Source organism: Balaenoptera acutorostrata, chromosome X, assembly GCF_949987535.1.
Source record: "Balaenoptera acutorostrata chromosome X, mBalAcu1.1, whole genome shotgun sequence".
Lineage (NCBI taxonomy): Eukaryota > Metazoa > Chordata > Mammalia > Artiodactyla > Balaenopteridae > Balaenoptera > Balaenoptera acutorostrata.
The window spans coordinates 42,220,366-42,233,505 of NC_080085.1; the positions used below are offsets into that span (position 1 = coordinate 42,220,366).

General features: G+C 40.1%; 3 protein-coding genes across 5 annotated transcripts in view; 1 reads left to right on the plus strand and 2 right to left on the minus strand.

Annotated features, from left to right (window-relative positions):
* Window positions 1-5,600: 5,600 nt before the first annotated feature.
* On the minus strand, window positions 5,601-6,300 carry LOC103012225 (uncharacterized). The gene is given in 6 exon segments (XM_028165996.1): window positions 5,601-5,791; window positions 5,794-5,832; window positions 5,835-5,913; window positions 6,068-6,127; window positions 6,129-6,209; window positions 6,274-6,300. Coding segments are annotated over 6 exon segments (477 nt in total).
* An 82-nt stretch (window positions 6,301-6,382) lies between these two features.
* ZNF81 (zinc finger protein 81) overlaps window positions 6,383-13,140 on the plus strand; it is a 78,892-nt gene continuing 72,134 nt past the window's right edge. The window contains exons 1-2 of one of the 2 annotated variants that reach the window (XM_007180276.3): window positions 6,383-6,469; window positions 12,388-12,633. In XM_007180276.3, the coding sequence (XP_007180338.2) occupies window positions 12,562-12,633 (72 nt within the window). In that variant the 5' untranslated portion in view covers window positions 6,383-6,469; window positions 12,388-12,561. The remainder of the gene's footprint in view (window positions 6,470-12,387; window positions 12,634-13,140) is intronic. The other variant, XM_057537834.1, reaches the window with a different exon arrangement.
* LOC103012511 (ribosomal biogenesis factor-like) lies at window positions 9,290-9,592 on the minus strand. 2 transcript variants are annotated; one of them, XM_057537846.1, is made up of 2 exons: window positions 9,470-9,592; window positions 9,290-9,352 (listed from the first exon to the last, which is right to left on the minus strand). In XM_057537846.1, exons 1-2 carry the CDS (start codon window positions 9,590-9,592, stop codon window positions 9,290-9,292), a joined length of 186 nt encoding a protein of 61 aa, XP_057393829.1. The 2 variants fall into 2 exon arrangements, with proteins under 2 accessions (XP_057393829.1, XP_028021798.2); XM_028165997.2 differs by having other exon boundaries at window positions 9,290-9,592.

Here is a 13,140-nt window from a genome sequence, read left to right on the forward strand (position 1 = left end):
TCCACACTTTGATCTTAATATGTACAGGAATAGATATGACACCAGCGATGTTCAATTGAGGGAGTACAGAAAAGTTCACTATGTAAAAGCCAGGGAAAAGAGGAGGAATGAACAAAGGCTATGGAAATGCAGAGAAGGAATCAAAGTGCCCAAATAACCAGAAAAGATCTCAACCACTAATAGGTGGAAAAGGTAAAACAGAACTAGATATAATTATTCAGCCCTCAGAACAATAAAAAATGAAAAAGAACATCATCCAGTACTGGAGAGGATTTGGGGAAATGGGGGTATTTATATATTGCTGATGGGAATATTTCATACACATTTCCGTATACATAGATGTATTATACATTGTATATATCGATATAATATATACACAATGTATTACAAAATATATGTATAACACTTTTGAGAGGCATTTGGCAATGTCTATTTTAAAAATACACACACTTGTACCTAACAATAAGGTTCAAATACAGCAAAAGCTGACACAAGCAAAGAGAAACGCACAAATCACGATTACACTGCTCTCTACAGAGCAGGTAGGTGAAAAAAAAAATCAGAGAGGGTATACCAGTTTTGAACAACACAATTAACAATCGGAGAACACATGTTCTTTGAAAGCAATAGATGGCACATTTATGGGACTTGGCATAAGGCAAGTCTCCACAGGTTTCAAGGAACGTTCATGACACAAATGACATTATCTAACCTCTGAGAAATGAGGTTAGAAATCAATAACAAAAGGATTAACTGTTTATTGCAAAACAGAAACGCGCTTCAAAGTGACACGTGTGAAATGAAAAAAATCATAACTGAATTTTAAAATACTTGGAAATGAACAATAATGATAATACGATACAACAAATCTTGTGGGTCTTAGATGGAAACGTATAGCTTTAAGGCTTAAATTAGAAAAAGAAAGGCTGACTAACAATTAGCTGGGCATCCGATGTAAAAGATCCCATCACTGAATCCACAGTAGCCCCATCACCAACCCAGATTCCGCCCCCCACCATCACTCAGCTCAGAGTAGCCAACCCCCTTCAAAATCACCTCCGCGCGACGCTAACTCGTAAACAGCTGAGAACCGCTTCCCTTCCAATTGCCGACCTCTAACACCCGGGTGTTTAGTGGAGGGGCGGGGGCTGTCTCATGCACATGCTCAAAAGCACTTGCGAAGCTCCGTTCCCCAATCAACAGGGCACTTTCACGCAGAGTCCGTGAGAGTTCCCTTACCCTCTGCGGCTTTGCTGGGCTCGGAATATGGCCGCACCCAAATGTTGCTGCTTCAGGGGGCCGCCATCATGGAAGGGTGTCCGTGCCGTACAGTGGAAGAAGCTGTTGCCTCCTGCCTCACGCAGCAGAACAGTGGGGCCGCCTTGGGAGACGGTGGACTACGCTTCTTTGGGTAGACTTCCTGGTGCATGGGGGTCTTTGCATTTAGCCTCTGAGGGGCTCCTAGGGACATAGCACGGGTGAGAGGGGAGCCATTACTAATGAAAAGAGTAAGAATAAGAACCCAGAGTGAGTCTGGGAGATACCACTGGAGTTGAGGGGAGAAATATCAGGATGGTACCCTCCCCTGGCCGATACTATGGAGTGTTGTAGAAGGGAGAGTAGGGGCGATACTGTACCCCTCCCCCCGCAGATACCACGAGGGGAGAGAAGTCGGGGTGGGAGCGTCGGGGTAATCTCAATCAACCCTCACACTAGTCACTCCATCTGAAATAATTGGTATCAACAAAAATTAGTTTATTTATTTTTTGGCCGCACCTCCTGGCTGGTAGGATCTCAGTTCCCCAACCAGGGATTGAACCCGGGTCACCGCAGTGAAAGCCCAGAATCTTAACCAGCAGGCCACCAGGGACACCCCCCCACAATTAGTTTTAAATTGATATGGCTAATGGTTGTTTTCTCTGTCTAATGTAATGTGTCAATAAAAACATCTTCTAGGATTATTCATACTTCCTTGTAAAATAACATCTAAGTAATAATTATGCAAGTGCAGCCTTACAACAAATTTCCAATCCTGTCCCACAAGGAGTTTGCTGCCCCTTAGGGCCTCAAATATGGAAATTATGGAGAAGCCATTGCCCCTCTGGGAGATGTCGTGGGGGCAGAGGTGAGAAGAATCCACGATATCCCTTCGATGGATGAACTGCTACACATTCTTCAAAACCCATCTCACATGTCTCCTGTGGGAAGCCCTCTCTGACGGTGGTAGAGGCTTCATGCCAGCTGAAGGTCCTTCTGACGCGCAGGTCCTATTTGAAAGGACCTGGCCCTGAGCTCTGGTGTTCTCTATGTCTTTGTGCCCTCAGACCGGTCACGTCCTTTTTGGGCCCCAGTTCAACATTCTGGACAGTAGAGGGCTGGACTCTGTGATTACCCAATAATAGTGTGAAATTTTTCCATTAAAAAGCTGGGTGTAAAATAGATAAGCTATCATTGCCTTCTATCTACTGACACATGTAAATGGTTGTGGCTGTTTGTCCAGAGGTCCCTGCTCAGTAAATATTGTAAACTATTTTTTACCTACTGAAGGAAGGCATGCAAGACAAGACTGATGAGAAGACTGTGGATATTACTCCTTGCATCTACCGTAGGGCAAAGAGGTACTCATCATTACATCCTTAGCTGCAGATATGAAAATATTCTGACCTTGCGTTCTTCCTTGTTTTCAACTACATGCCCATATAAATGTGAGGATTTGAGACTGGCCTGCTCCAGGATGCAGGGCAGTCAGTGGTAGAGTTTAAAAGGAGACTCTGATCTTCCTACTTAAAGTGCAGTCCTCCAGCATTTCCAATTCACATCACTCTGCCCTATCCACCCCTCTTTAGCAGTTATCACCTTTCCACAATGTTTATTGCCTCTCTTCCCCACTAGGATGCCAGGTCCAGGAAGCTAGGGACTTGGGGGCTGTTTTGTTTTACCAAACATCAAGCACCAAGAGCAGTGACTGGTGATCAATAAATATTTGGTGAATGAACAAATAGGGTCTTACATACTTGGAAGTTCTCCATCTCTAGTATTTTCTGCATTACTCTAGAAATCAATTTTATAATTAGTCATGTCATCCAGAGATGCCTGCAGAGTCTTTAGGAGGGAATAATTAATCTTTTAAGAAAATGAATCCAGTGCATATGTTTTGCTGCTCTCTACATGTATGGTAAGATACTAAAAATAAAGCAGTTGATTACTCCACATATGTGAGAAGCAGAAATCACTGCAGTATCAGCACGAACAAAGAAATGAGCAAACAGTAAATGAATAAGATAATTTCTGATAAAAAGGAAGGCTATGAAGAAAACGAAAGCATGGTGAGGAGCTAGAGAGTTGTGGGGTAGATCGGGGAAGAAAAACATCCGAAGAAAGGACATTTGAGCAGGTGCACGAGTGGTGTGATGGAGTGAACCCTGGGGCCAGAGCACTTTTGGCAGGGGCCACAGAAAGTGTCAATGCCATGGAGCTCCTGCCTCCCTGCTCATCCCACAACTGGGTGGCATCTCTGGGCTGGGGCCAAAGATTTTCTTACCCCATTCAAGAAAGGGACATCACTTTTCTCCATGCAGACTTTCTCTTTTTACATTTAGATGTTTATCTAACAGTTTAATTTTCCCAATTCACTTAAATATTAAGTTAGTTTCAATAATATAATTAGCACTTATGCACCTACCACCCAAAAGAAAAGGTATGGCCTTAATAACCTCCATCTATCCATGTGTTCCCCCAATTGATGGCCCTGCCTGCCCTCAGCTGAGGTAGACATCATCCTAAATCCCAAGTTCATCAATTTTTGATTTCCTTTTTATATAATTTTATCACAACTATACAAAATCCTAAATAGTTCATGTTCTTTATATTAGTAGCTTTTAATTTTATAAACGTGTGTTATGTTTTATACACTATTTTGGGAATCACAGGGTTTGTTTTTTCCCTTAAATTCATCCTTATTGTTGGGTACTGTTCTAGTTCATTCATTTTGACTCCATCCATTTTTGTTTCCAGGTCTTGCTATTGTGAACAGGATGCCACGCATATCCTAGGTTTCATGTGCAAGTGTTTCTCGTGGGTATATTCCTAAGAGTGGACTGGATAGATTGTGAGGTATGTACACATTCGCTGTAGGAGGAAATGCTAACTATTTTCTAAAGTAGTTACACTGATCTATATTCCTTCAACAGGGCAAAAAGATCCTGTAGCTGTACATCCTCTGCAACATTGTACTGTCAGACTTAAATTTTTGCAAATTGAATGGGTGTAAAATGTCATCTCATCACGTCTTGATTTGTATTTCCCTGATCGCTGATGACTTTGAACGTCTCTTCATATGTTTATTGGCTCTTTTTTTTTCTTCTCTGAAATAGTCTAATAGACTTAGTTTTTTAAAAACGTAACCATAGTGCTATTACGACACTCACATTAACAATGATTCCTGGTGCTCTATTAGACATATATGCATGCCAAACATGCTTCCACTAATTCCATTTCTTCTTTCATTTATTCATTCAACAAACACTCAGACCAGGGCTATAGGGGCAGAAAGAGAATCTGGGATAATCAGAGAGTCCAACCCTCTAAGAAAGTAAAAATTAGCTCAGGGTATAAAAGTCTGCTCTGCCACTCATAAGGCTGGGAGAACAGACACAGATAGTCAGATGCAAAATTAACAGAAAATATTATTTCTCCCAAGGATGTCCTGCAGCTGTAATGTAGTAAATAACTCCTACTTTGAGTGACTACTGCTTTTTTACTCACTGAGAAACTGTTCTCTACAATCATAGGCTATCAGAAACTGCTGTTTGAAGTGATATCAGTACAGATAAAACATCCCACTCTTGCTGAAGATTCTAAGTCACTTAGACACCGCAGCTAAGATTTCCAACCCCAGTGCAGAGAGAAGGGGTATCTAGATACAGAATTCTGTATCTACCTTAACTTTATGGTTTCCAAGGAAACAGGATTCTGGGTTCGCTTCATAGTCCACATACAGCCCCGCTTTGCTTTGAGTTTACCAAAACACTGCTTCATTCACATTTCACCTGAACTTCACCATTTCTCAGAATTCCATAATAACTCTATTTTTTCCTTTGTTCAGTGAGCCACCCCATGGTTCCTCTGGCGTGTGGTCTCCCTCGCTGACTGATAGATTTGTCTGACTACAGATTAATCCCAGATGGTCTTAGGCTAATTGGGATAGGACACCCTTACATTCCAGATTGTTAAACTGAGGCCCAGAGGGGATGTGACTGGACTGAGAGCATCCAGCAAGTTCACACCTGAGCCCCTCAAAACACCTTCCTCACTTGAGGATTCAGAAAGGCCTTCTGAGGGTTACAGAGCCTTCTACCTCTTTCAGGAGGATTCCCTGGAGGAGATATCTGAACTTGGTTTTGAAAGATAAGTAGGCATTCCCAGGTGAAGGGTAGCATGACTTCTTCCCCTTCCGCCCCTGTAACATCTCCCGGAGGGCACAGGCATCTCCAGAATTTCCATATTGGGGGTGATAAGGGGCAACAAACTCGTTGAAGGGCAGAATCAATCTTGCCTTAAAGCTACATTTGCAAAGTAAGGGCACTATTACTATATAGATTTTATTTTATGAGAAAATAAAAATAAATTTTCCTAAAGATACTTTTATTGACATATTGCATTAGATTAAGGGAAAAATCAAAAACCATTATTGGTAAGAACTTTTACTTTAGCTCGAGTAGCTGGAGTGGGAGATAATGTAGATTATGGGAGCATCCAAACCCCACAGCCAACCCCCACAAGCCCAGCAGAGGGGAATCTAACACTGACTCCTCCCCCTTTTTCCCAGGGCTATATCCTAGGAGGGCTTGCAGGTCCCTGATTTCTTCCCTTTCTCCCCTCGCGGTATGTTCCAGGAGAGACCCGCAAGCAGTCCTATTTCTCCTTCTCATCCTGTGGTATCTGCCAGGAGATAACAGCCACGGGCACCTCTGCGTCTTTCCAGAGGCCTCTCAGCTTCTCTAAACATTATTACACAGATCCCAGGATGCCCGCCCAGAGAAACGTCCCCACCCCCGCTCCCCACTACCTGTGAGACAGCGCCAGTGCTCAGCAATGTGAGTTTAGAGGCTTCCTCATCCTCTGTACGGAATGGACACTCCTCCAACATGGCGTACCCCATGAGGAAGCGCAACCTGGGCGCGGCCATGTTCCCCGCCTGACAACGCTGCCTAGGGGCACTGAGGGCAACCAAAACACCGACTCCGTAACATCTCCATGTTGGCTCTGGCTGACTACGGCTTCGAATGTGATTTTGCGCATGTGCAGAACCGCGCCCCTTCGTGCGAAGCCCCAAACCCCGAGAAGGGGCGGTGCTAGGGGTGGTGACCGGAAGCTGCTGCGGTTTTCAGCCGCGGTTTAATAGTTGTTGTCAAGAGGATCTCAGTGCTGTTTGCCGGAGGGATGTGGAGGTGATGGGGACCCGGGGAGGGTGAGTGTTGGGGAATTCTCTGTGGTCAGTGATGGAATCGGTTGTCTGAACGTAGTTGGATGATTCGCTTGTTATTTTTCAGGCTTTCCTCTTTTTTCATATCAACGTTAAGGTCTTAAAGTTCACTCTGAGACCCACAAGGTTTGGTGCATTATGTTCTAAGTGTTTTCTAAGAGTTGATTTTTTTTTTTTTGCCCATGAATTATTTAGAAGTGCGCTTTTATTTTACAAAAGTTTATCTTTTTACTAGAGTTCTAACCTTAGTTTTCTGTGGTTAGAAAAATGTCTACATGAAGCTCATTCCTTGAAATATGAGGGGAGTCATGGCCTAGTCCTTGGTGAATTGTTTTCTTAATGTTCCATGTATAATTCGAAAATAATATTTAATTGTTTAGTCGTCAGTTGTGTTATTTGTACTTTTTTTTGTCTGCTAGTTCTATTACAGAGAAAGGAGAGATTAAGTCTTCACTGTGATGATGATTTGTTCATTTCTCCTTCCTGCTGCCCATGATCCATTTTGAGTTAAGTTTTGTATGAAGTGTGAGACTTAGATCAAGGTGCATTTATTTGGATGTCCAATTACTCAAGCACCGTTTGTTAAAAAGACTGTAGTTCCTCCACGGACTCGTTCTGTACCTGTGTCAAAAATAAATTTGCCATACTTTTGTGTGGCTATTTCTAGGTTCTCTATTATGTTCCATTTATTTATGTGTCTATCTACTTTTATCATGAATGTGTGTTGAATTTTGTCAATACTGTATGAATTTATATGGTTTTTCTTCTTTGGCTTGTTAATATGGGGGAATGCCCTTATTGATTTTTGAATATTGAATCAGCCTTACATTCCTGGAATAAGCCTCACTTGGTTGTGGTGTATAATTCTTTTTTTATATTGCAGGAATTGATTAGTTAATGCTTTTTGTTTTGAGGATTTTTGTGTCTAAGTTCGTGAGAGATGTTGGTCTATAGTTTTCTTTTTTTGTACTTTCTTTTTCTGGTTTTAGTATTAGGGTAATACTGATCTCAATAAATGAGTTAGAAAGTGTTCTATTTTCTGGAAGAGATTGTGTAGAATTATGTTATTTTTCTTTAAATGTTTGATAGAATTCTCCAGTGAAACCATCTGGGCCTGGAAATTTCCTTTTGGAAGCTTTTGATTATGGCTTCAATTTCTGTAGTAGTCAAATGACTATTTGGGTTATCTATTTAATATCTTTTCAGAGTATCTTCATATTTAATAGTGGGTAAGTTGTGGGAGTCTCTGTTTTGTGAGGAATTGGACTATTTCATCCAAGTTGTTGAATTTATGTGCATAAAGTGGTGTGTGGTATTCCCTTACTTTTCTTTTAATGGCTGCAGGATCTATAGTTATATCTCCTGTTTCATTTCTGATATTGGTAATTTGTGTCTTCTCTCTTTTTACCTTTGTCAGTCTTGCTAGAGGATTACCAATTTTATCAGTCTTTTCAAAGAACCAGCTTTTGTTTTCATTGATTTTTCTCTATTGTTTTTGTTTTCAATTTTATTGATTTCTGCTCTTATATCTATTACTTCTTTCTTTCTATTTGCTTTGGGTTTTCTTTGCTCTTCTTTTTCTAGTATCTTATGGTGGGAGCTTACCTTACTGATTTAATACCTTAATTCTTTTCTAATATAAACATTTAGCATTATAAATTTCTCTCTCAACACTGCTTTATCTGCATCCTGCAAATTTTGATATGCTGTATTTTGATTTTCATTCATTACTTTTTAATTTCCCTTGAGACTTCCTCTTTGATCCATGGATTATATAGAAATGTGTTGTTTAATTTCCAAATGTTTGGAGACTTTCCTGTTACCTTTCTGTTATTGATTTCTAGTTTGATGCTATTATAATCAGGGAACATATGCTGTATGATTTCAATTTATTAAGGTTTGTTTTATGACCCTGGAGAATGTAGCACAGGTGCTTGAAGAGAATGTGTATTCTATTAGTGTTTGGCTGCAGTAGGATGGGTATATTCAGTTAGGACACCCTTTTCTTGGTCCTTTGATTAAGGGGAGCAGGCTTTTCTTAGAGCTTTTTTTGTCTGTAGCTATTGATGGTTCTGAGTTATAAACTTTTCTAGTGCCCTGTTTGTGATATATGGGAGGGAAAATGAAGCCCGGGGAACTCACCGCTATGTTGTTCCTTAGGCCCTGAGGTCTGTGGACTGTCTGCCTTTCCTTTTTACCTTTCAGAGTCTTTCTATTTGTATTTGCTGTTATGTCATTTTTTCCCTGGTCTCTTCTACATTCATTATTCTTTTCTACCTGTATTTTCCTGTATTAACTTTGTTAATTTACATTTTGCTAGGGAAGCATCTGTTTCACATCATTATTAAAATATGTTGCTATACAGTTATGCATAATATCCCGCAATAACTACTTTGAAACACTGCCTCATCTGGGAAAGATTCTCATTCTGTCTCTCTCTCCCTCTCCTTCCCTCTCTCTCTCTCTCTCTCTCTCTCTGTGTGTGTGTGTGTGTGTGTGTGTGTGTGTGTGTATGTTTTTAAACTCTTCTTTATCTCATTTGCTAGGGGGTTATCTGTGACATCGGTCATTTTAAAGGACCAGCTCTTTGTTTTCTTTAAACTCCCATTGTTATATTTATTTGACTTATTTAAGGTTTTTATTAATTACTATTTTCCTTTTGGGGGGTTGCTTCATTTTGTTTTTTTTTCTACTTCTGACGTTTTAGATTGAATACTTAGCTCTTTTTTGTTTTATTTATTTATTTATTGTATAAAACATTTACTTTGTTGGTCTTTGGAGGCAGTTTGATACATCACCAGTGTATTACAGCTGAGCCATTAATCTTGTAGCTTCCTCACCATTAACTGGTTCATTTTCATGACACTGCTGAGCAATCAGCTGTTTCTGCAGAGGTTCAAGAGAAAGGCCTTTTAAGAAATGTGCAGGTTCCTTTTGTATATCTACAGAAGCTGTTTCCACTCTATTAACTTTTTCATCATTCACAATGTTTATCTTCTTAAGATTAGTGGTAACTGGTTTTGCTGTATTTTTTAACCTTAAAGTTTTTTGGCTGGCTCTATGGAATACATTCCTGGACTTCTGCCCTCTTAGTTTGTTCTTGGCCATTGTCTTTGATACCCTCGTGCAGCTGCTCAAGCTCCAGGTGATACCATCTGCACCTGTTATATTTATCTTTAATTAAAAATAAAGCCATTTAAATCTATAAATTTTACTCTGTATACAACTTTAGCGTGTTTCATGACTTCTGGTAAAAATTGTTTAGCTACTGTATTGATTTCCGACTTTGATCCTGGATTATTTAGCAAACTGTTTCTTTTCTTTTAAAACAGATTTATTTATTTAGATACATAAAACAGACTTATTTATATATATTCAATACCTTAAAATTCACCCATTTAAAGTATACAATTCAGTGGTTTTCAGTACATTCACAGAGTTGTTCAGTCATCACCACAATCTAATTTTAGAATATTTTCAACACCCCAGAAAGAAACCTTGCACACATTAGCAGATATTCACCATTCATGCCACCCCACACCCCCAGCCCTAGGCAACTTCTAATCAGTTTTCTGTCTCTCTATATTTGCCTATTCCGGACATTTCATATAAATGGAATCATAAAATATGTGGTCTTTGTGACTGGCTTCTTTCACGTAAGATAATGATTTCAAGGTTCATTCATGTTATAGCATGTATTGGTACTTCTTTTTTTATTGCCAAATAATATTCCATTGTATGGACCAAATTTTGTTTATCTGTTCATCAGTTGATGGACATTTAAGTGCTTTCGGCTTTTGGGCTACTATGAGTAATACTGCTGTGAATATTTGTATACAAGTTTTGGAGTGGACATGGGTTTTCATTTCTCTTGGTAGATACCTAGGAGTGGAACCGCTGGGTCATATGACAACTCTATGGGTAGCATTTTGAGGAACTGCCAACCTGTTTTTCAGAGTGGCTGCACCATTTTACAATTCTACCAGTAATGTATGAGCTCAAATTCATTCACATCTCACCAACACTTGTTACTGTCCTTTTTTTTTGCCATCTTTGTGTATATGAAGTGGTCTCCTAATGAATAGAACATTTTTTATTTTTAAAAATATTTATTTATTTTTTGGCTGTGTCGGGTCTTAGTTGCGGCATGCAGGACCTTTTGTTGTGGTGTGCGGGCTCTTCGTTGCGGTGCACGGGCTCCAGAGTGCGTGGGCTCTGTAGTTGCAGCAGTCGGGTTCTCTAGTTGTGTCGCACGGGCTTAGTTGCCCCGCGGCATGTGGGATCTTAGTTCCCCGACCAGGGATCAAACTGAAGTCCCCTGCATAGCAAGACAGATTCTTAACCACTGGACCACCAGGGAAGTCCCAGAACATTTTTGGTTTTTTTTTTTTTATAATTAATTTACTTTTTTTTTTTTTAATCTTTGGCTGTGTTGGGTCTTCGTTTCTGTGCGAGGGCTTTCTCCAGTTGTAGCAAGCGGGGGCCACTCTTCATCGTGGTGTGCGGGCTTCTCACTATCGTGGCCTCTCTTGTTGCGGGGCACAGGCTCCAGACGCGCAGGCTCAGTAGTTGTGGCTCACGGGCCTAGTTGCTCCGCGGCATGTGGGATCTTCCCAGACCAGGGCTCGAACCCGTGTCCCCTGCATTGGCAGGCAGACTCTCAACCACTGCGCCACCAGGGAAGCCCCATTTTTGGTTTTGATTGCATTTCCCTAAGGACTAATGACGTTGAACATCTTATACTATAATCAGAGAATGTAGTCTGTCAATTCCCAACATTCAGACATCTACCAGATTTTTTGTGTGGTCAGGTTATTTGATAGAATTTTGTAAAAGTTCCATGGACGTAAGAAAAGAAAGCATATTCTCTTTCTTTGGCACAACATCATCTTTATGTGTTTAAAATTTAATTTGTTCATACCTTTAATTTTATTTTACTCCTTATTTCTTTTACTCTTTTGTTTCCTCTTCATCTCATTTCTTAACTTTTGTTGTCCTAATTAACTTCCTCTTCATTTTATGTGATATTTACCCTTTCCCAACAAGCATGACTAAATCTGTAGTGCCTGTATTAGTTGATCGTAATAAAATTGTACCTCAATTTGGACACAGAGACACGCTCCCCTCCCTAGTTCCCTCAACAGGAGAAACAGTTTTCACCTCTGGATGTTTTTGAGGTAATTAAAAATTTTAGTCCCAGGCTACTAGTATTTTCCTTATGGCATATCTCTTCTGTTTTAAGAAACTATACTTAACATTTTTATTCCAAATTACGGTCATGTTTTCAACATCTATTAAATAGAACCATGTTTATTTTGAGCCTCCCACATAAAAGGTACCATGTGGTGTACGATTGAGAATGTGAACTTGGAAGCCAGGTAGACTGAGTTTGATTTAACATCACTAAACCTCTGTTTCTGTATGCATAAAATGAGATAATAATAACTACAGCAACACATAGATGACGTGATTGTTGTGCAAATTAAATGAGGTACCTCCTTCTGTATATTACATGATTCTTTGTAATAACAGTACTTGCTAATATGAATTAAATGTTTACCTGGGCCAGTCTGGTGCTGAGTGCCTTAAAAACATCATCTCATTTAATTTTCACAACCCCTTGAAATAAATAGTTTTGATTTGTTTTGGGAAAAAAATCTGAAGAAACATTTTCATATTCATATAGCTAAAGGTTGGCAGAGCTAGAAATGAAACTTTTATTAATTTTAGTCTAAATCTCATGGTCTTGCTCATATTCCATTTTGATGAATAACTCGAATCGGTGTTGATGTGGCTTTGTCTACTCCACAGTATCCAGTGTCATGAACTATACTTCGGTGCCCTCAGGAAGCGCTTGTGCGGTGAATGTTGAATGCCTGACCAAGTGGACACTGTCTTTCCAGGTTTCTTGGAGTCTCTGTGGAGCCCCTGGGCCAGACCCCATAGTGAAGGCTGCAGGATCTTCCTTCAGGCCCCAGCAGCTCTGGTTGAGTCCACAGGTGCCCACCTGACCTCGGGTTCCTGGGAAGAGTGGAGTTGTCAGCAAGAGAGCCCGGGTGCTTAGGCCCAGGGGGAAGATGCCAGCCAACCGGTGCGCTCCTGGGCCATCCCTGGCCCTGACTACAGGGGGATGTGACAACTCCTGTGAGGTAAGGAAGAAGAAGAGGTGCCCAGGGACTGGAATTCATCCAGAATGAAAGATAGTATCTCATTATTTTAATTTGTACGACTTTTTTTTAACCAGGCAACATAATCAGGGGATTTTTATTGGATTTATTTCCCTTATGTGAATTTCCTTTTCCTGTCCATTGCTGATTTATTTATTTTAGCTTATGGATGTTTACAGTTTTTTTGAATATTAAGGTTAATAACCCTTTATCATTCTTATATATTTTTGTGAATATTTTTTGCCACTTTGTAATTTGAAATTAGTTTCTAGTTTTATTTATAAGTGGCAAAAGGTGACAAGTAGTTTTCGAAGTCTTCTTAAAACAGTGGCTCTTCCCTGCTTTGTTTCTCCCAGATTCCAACTCCCTAGAAGCAAGCACTCTTAATCTTTTTAATGGAATTTTTTTTTCGTTTTGGGCATTATCTATTGGCTTTCCACTATGGAAGGTAGAGATTCAGCTTTTCCATGCACCTCCACTCATACACAC